The sequence below is a fragment of the Sinohyriopsis cumingii genome, chromosome 17 (genome assembly GCF_028554795.1).
Source record: "Sinohyriopsis cumingii isolate HCF-2022 chromosome 17, ASM2855479v2, whole genome shotgun sequence".
Lineage (NCBI taxonomy): Eukaryota > Metazoa > Mollusca > Bivalvia > Unionida > Unionidae > Sinohyriopsis > Sinohyriopsis cumingii.
Window position 1 is genome coordinate 34,265,366 of NC_142977.1, and position 5,899 is coordinate 34,271,264.

The 5,899-nt window shown below is 35.9% G+C and overlaps 1 protein-coding gene across 1 annotated transcript; it reads right to left on the minus strand.

Moving 5' to 3' along the window:
* Positions 1 to 268: 268 nt before the first annotated feature.
* Positions 269 to 3,930, minus strand: LOC149778402 (uncharacterized). The gene has a single exon (XM_089939225.1). It carries the CDS (start codon positions 3,901 to 3,903, stop codon positions 1,927 to 1,929), a length of 1,977 nt encoding a protein of 658 aa, XP_089795351.1. The 5' UTR covers positions 3,904 to 3,930; the 3' UTR covers positions 269 to 1,926.
* Positions 3,931 to 5,899: the final 1,969 nt, after the last annotated feature.

The window sequence follows — 5,899 nt, forward strand, 5'->3', positions numbered from 1 at the left end:
ACCCCGGAAAGAACCACCGACCCACGAGAAGATACTTGCAAATTTTCTCACATACTCACATTGGCTGAATCCGAGACTCGAACCAACGCAGACAGAGGTGAGATGGCAGTGATCCGTAGCGGACAATGCTTTAGACCACTCGGCCCCCACTCGGGGCCCCCATGATAAGATGAATAGTCGTGTCGACTTGATACTGGTGAATTGCATGGTGTACGGTTGACTGTGAATTTTTGTTCACTTTCCGTACATAAAATAATTGTCTAACCTCTGCAAGATATATCAATATATTTGTATCCAGGATATGCCAAGAACATCTTCTCATATTGAATTAACGTTGTAAATTTAATTAAAATGGACATGCAATAAAATGATCTTATACAGTTCGAATCCCCATCATCAACTTGACTAAATGATTAATGCATTTTCTGAACTATCCATGCAAAACGATTCTTATAATATCAGAATAAACGATGGTTTCAATTGAATAAAGCAGTACTTTGTGAATAATAATAACGACCAATGGAGGATTGTGCTAGCATTATCTAAAACGGTGATATCAGTTACAAGAGAATAACGTGTGATTTATTTTATGGTTGAATGGACACATGACTTTTCAATACAATAGCTAGGGTAAAATATGACTTAAAGGATGCAAAGCATGCATCGTACATTTAAGTAAAGCAATAATTCTTGAGGTAAAGTAGCAAGCAAGTCGTGTTTATTGATATCATTCTTCTACCCATTTATAAGTTTGTTCTGTTTAACACCGTTTTCCGATTCCCGAAAAAGTACTCTTTCCAGTGAAATGGTGAGAATTTTGGACAGCATACATTCAGAATGTCAGCGTTGTTTTCGTCCGCAAGCACTTTTCGAATGTATAATTTTGATAATTTCTCAAAACATTAACAAAGTGAGAAGTGAAAGATGTATAATTCGTACGTTCAAGTGTTTAAACTGATGTAATTCTCAGCGTTACGTAAAATTACGGAATTATTCCGAGTCACTAAAGACGACGAGCCTCTTCATTCCTGTAGTCTGAGAAAGATTCACCTACACAAATATTTGCCGCTGTGTTAGTAATGAAACCCCAGTTTGGTTTGATACGTAAACAAGATGACAGATTATGATACCTCCTCGAGACAATCAGGGTAGAAAATATAATGATTAAGTTTTGTTTCCAGTTTATTGATATCCCTGAAGGTGTTCATTTTAAAATCAGAATTGGGAGATGGGTCTTACTTTATTAGACACGTTTCTATTTTGCATATTAAATTACGTATCCAATGATTTAATCATCGTATTCAAATAATTACAACGAAGAAAGTTTTAATTCTATGCCGAGATGATGTTTCACCCCTTCTGTATTTCTTACAAAAAATAGAATAATAATAGCTTCCCTTTACTGGCAAAGTGCAAACACACATTTCGCTCTCCAAGAAATTTCACAATATAGTCAGATTTTAGAACATTCATTTGAAGTCATGTCCCAATATCCATGTTTGGTGAGGAACTTTGTGCAAAAATCTGTAAGCAAAATGATATGATATTAAAGTTGTGTACATACATATATCTGTCATAAAATATGGATCCATGCAATAGTCATTACCGGTCTGGAACATTTTATGAACTTCAACATGTACAACAGAGACACTTTTTAATGAGAGGAAAGTCGCAAATGACATAAAGTGTTCCAAATGAGAAACGTTACTTTAAATGACGTTGACTTATTGGTGGCTTGGTTGGTTGCCAGTATAGCACCGCCTGTGTAAGTGATTACAAATAGTCTGATGGGGGATGGTCAGACGCTTGAAAACATCGGGATTAGTAGCTACATTTCTTGTACAAATCTCACCTGTGTGTTTCTTCTCTCCGTGAAGTGAGTCCTTACATCTGGGTGAAAGATGTGTTGCTTTATAATCAGAAAGCTTAATACAAGTTTGTTCTGCCTTGCGATTCGTAGAAAATGTTCGTTTCTTCTAAATTGTTATCTTTTGTACAAGACAAACATGAAACACTTCTATCATTTCTTGCTGCTGTTTTCACAAACAGTCGCCGTGAAATCCCCGATAACGTGCTCAGTCGTTTCCTTACTTTAGCTAACAATGTATCCTCTCTGTCATGGAAATCGGCCACCTTACCGACACGAAGTAAGGCCCGCATGCGTCTGTTTTCAACGTCTTTACTCTCAAGTTGATCAAAATTGACCAGTATGATTTGTTTCATCGAGTTAGATGTGAATTCCTTCCATAAAACCTCGAATTCGTAATCAAAATATGTATCAGCGTTGCTGTCCTCATCACCATCGATTGTTTGATTGATGGAAAGTATAACGATGAATGTGTTGCTGTCATTAATTGCTTGAATGGTGCATTTCTCTCGTGCTATACCTGGCTCAAAATCCATCCATGGAATGGTTGTTTTAAACCCTTCTGTCTTTAAATAAGGGTTCAAATCTCGCACAGTCCATTCGAAAACTTCTATGTTACATTCATGAAAACAAATAAAAATTGTATCCATATCCTCAGGACATTTTAAAAATTTTCTCCTTCGTAAATAACATATACACCGTCTATATAATATGAATACTTCGTAGTAAAACATGTAGAGAGAAAAGGCGGCTCCGAGTAGTAGAACCAATAGCCCAATACAAATCCATGCTCCTGTTGGTATTTTTGAGAGCTCAGTTTCACATGTTGTTAGGACCGTACTCATGCTGTCAACAGGGATTCTTGAATTCTCATATAAACAAAATAATGTTCTGTTTTTGTTGAGTAACTTGTACTTTTGCCAGTTCTCTGCCCAAAGAAATTCACAAGAGCATTTCAGATAATCATCACCAATATGTAGATGGTTTGGGTTCAGCTGCCGAAATTCGTTAGGTAAAGATTCCATTGTGTTATCCGGAATGATGAGGCTGATGTCTGATTTCATAGAATTTAGAGCATTGCCATCTACGTACTTAATGATATTCCCAGTCATGTCAAGAAATGCTATGTGATTTAAATAACTTCTTTTTTCCAATGTACTAATACAGTTGTAGCCCAATAGAAGATCAATTGCTGTATTTCCCCAGTAGCCAACGGGAAGCGAGTGGGGCATCTCAGTCATCGTCAAATTGGAGCAGTCCACAATAACCCTTTTCCTCATTTGCTGATCATGGCAGCGACATTTCGAAGGACAATATATGACAAGGTCACATATTAGTTTGTCAAATTGTTTCGACTCATAAATGTCCAGCAAGTATATGCCATTCAATTCTTCTGGAGAAGAGCAAACGATTTTGTTCATATCTGAGATAAACATTCTCAATGCACCATCTGGTATTTGCACAAAATAAGGAATGAGAGCGCAGTCACATGTAATCTTATGTCTCCCAACAAAAAATCCTTGCAACGTAACTCCTTTAAAGAAATCAGAGTAGTCTCCTAAACCGACAGCTGTCAGATTTGGTACAGATGTCAGCGAATTGTTTATCATCATTACGTATCCAGGACCATGCATCTTATTTATATCAAAGGTAAACCCATTCTTGTTGACAATGTCATGGATGGGATTATTGTTAAGGTTTAGCTCGCACAAAGGGCCTTCTGGAAGAAGAATCGTGATATCTAGTTCAGTGATGAAATTGTTTGACACATCGAAGTTGAATATATTTAGTTCAGCTCTCAAAAGTGTATTTGGGTCAATGTCTTTTATCTTATTATTGGAAAGTTGTACAGTTCGAAGGTTGGACAGTCCCAGAAAGGTTTTATTTGAAATGTGTGTTATAAAATTAAAGTTTAAAATTAATTCGCTAATGTTTGATAAAAAGGATATGTTGCCTATTTCTGAAATACGATTTCTTGTGAAGTCCACATGCTTTAGGTTTTTGAAGTCCATGAGATTTTTCGGAAACGATGTCATGACTCCATTTACATGTCGAATCCTTGAATAGTCAAATGCATTAGTTTTGCAATCTTGTATGAGGATGCTTTGTCCGTCAGTGCCAATGTATTCTAGGTGTAGATCGCTGATAGTTTCGTGACACAATGGATGATCTAGTTCACTGCAACTGCGCGCCTCACAGCAACAACATTGCTCTGGTGAACGGTTTTTATCGGTTTCACATGACAAAGGACAAAACAGATTCATTGTTGTCCCATTCCGTGGAATCCAGGGCACATACACAGTGTTGTCACTCCATTGTACAATCACTAACAGAAAAGCAAGGAGAAATATGTGAAACTTCGTTGTTGATATTAAAAAGAGAGTTCTCATTTCGTCTGGCATTCTCGTGAGTATTATGAATCTCCTTGTGTTATTCGTCCTATGTTCTTGTTGTTACATGCAATTGATTTGAAAAGGATTGAATACTATTTGATCAGATCTTTTAAAAGTTGAAGCATGCAATAAAAGTTCATATATTCTTTTGCTTCCTGACGTTTTATTTCCAACGTCCGATTGATTAATCGCGTGTTTGCAGTGAGGCTTTTTTCGTTGCTCTAGTGAATTATATTGACCCTTCATAAATCTTAAATCTTAGGGAAAGCGGAACCTATGCAAGTATTCCTGTTTCAGTTTATAACATTTCATTATTGCTTTTTGTGCAAACACATCGAGTATGCATGTAAAATGCTCTTGACGTTATCACATGATCATTAATCATTGTGCATTTCGTTAACACGGTTCCAAATAATGACTGTCAGCTAGGATAACTAAACAGTGGTTGAAAGCGATTGGCTCCAATACTATCTAATCAAAGCAGCTGTTGAAAAGAGAGTGACTGGCTCAAAGATTTTCTTATCTTTAGACGGAATGTTTGGTCACGATTTAAAGTTATTTGTCAATCTCTTGAACTGTCATTTTGAAAATGTACCATTCAACAAGATTGACGAGTCACAAGAATAAGTATTGAGAACGATTGTTGCAGTATAACGCATATGAAGGCCATGTATGGATTTTGTACAAAAGCCATCTCTTCGTAAAGCTAAATGATTCCAGAGTTATCCTCTGCATACATGCTGTTTTTATCAAAGAGTCGTTAACTCAACATTATAGTGCTGATCAAAGGAATATGTCAGTATGTAATCAGATACATTAGCCTTGGCAAAGGCTTGTATATAAGACTTAAAAGATAATTTATTGAACCCATGCGAGGCAATTTGCTTGTTGAAGCCATTATAGCACAACACAAGACGTAAGATTTTGAAAGTTCCACCAGTTGAAAAGGGTTTGTTTTGCAAGAATACATTGTTATTTATATATTTGTTTGTATATCCTGATTTTATCTAATTTGTTGTAATTTGTATTCATTGCTCTAAACTGTGGTGCTTATCTATAGCTGGATTTTGTACGTGTTTAGAGTCTATTCTAAGATATTAAGGATCGCAAAATTGCACAGGATCCATAAATAGATGATTACGCATGTGTTGACAGTTATTAATAATATAATTATTAGTAAATATGTTTACGAGATTCGGCATTTCCCCATTAGACGGAGCGGCGGGGTAGGTGGAGTAAATTAAAATATCAAGCTAACGTGTTCACCGTTTACTCTTGTGTTTATTGTTTGCCTTGTTTGTATCTTTTATAATTCACTTTTACAAGGACTTAAAGAGAGTAGAAAGCGCTTAGGCAAGTTAACAAAGATAGTTTTGCACAGCTGAGTGTGATTTATTATAAATATCATAATCAATCCCAGGCACATACAATAACTTGATGGATCCAGTGCACATACATGGATTTTTATTTTCTTTGTATCCTTAACGTTTAGCATTATGTAGACAGAGATTCTGAAAGCTTTATTTTTCTCAGAACGTTCGCTTGACATTTAAGCAATAAATGAAATGAAACTATTATAGACAGATTATATTGCAAATTGTTACAAATGCAACATAGAAATATATGTCTGCCACTGATC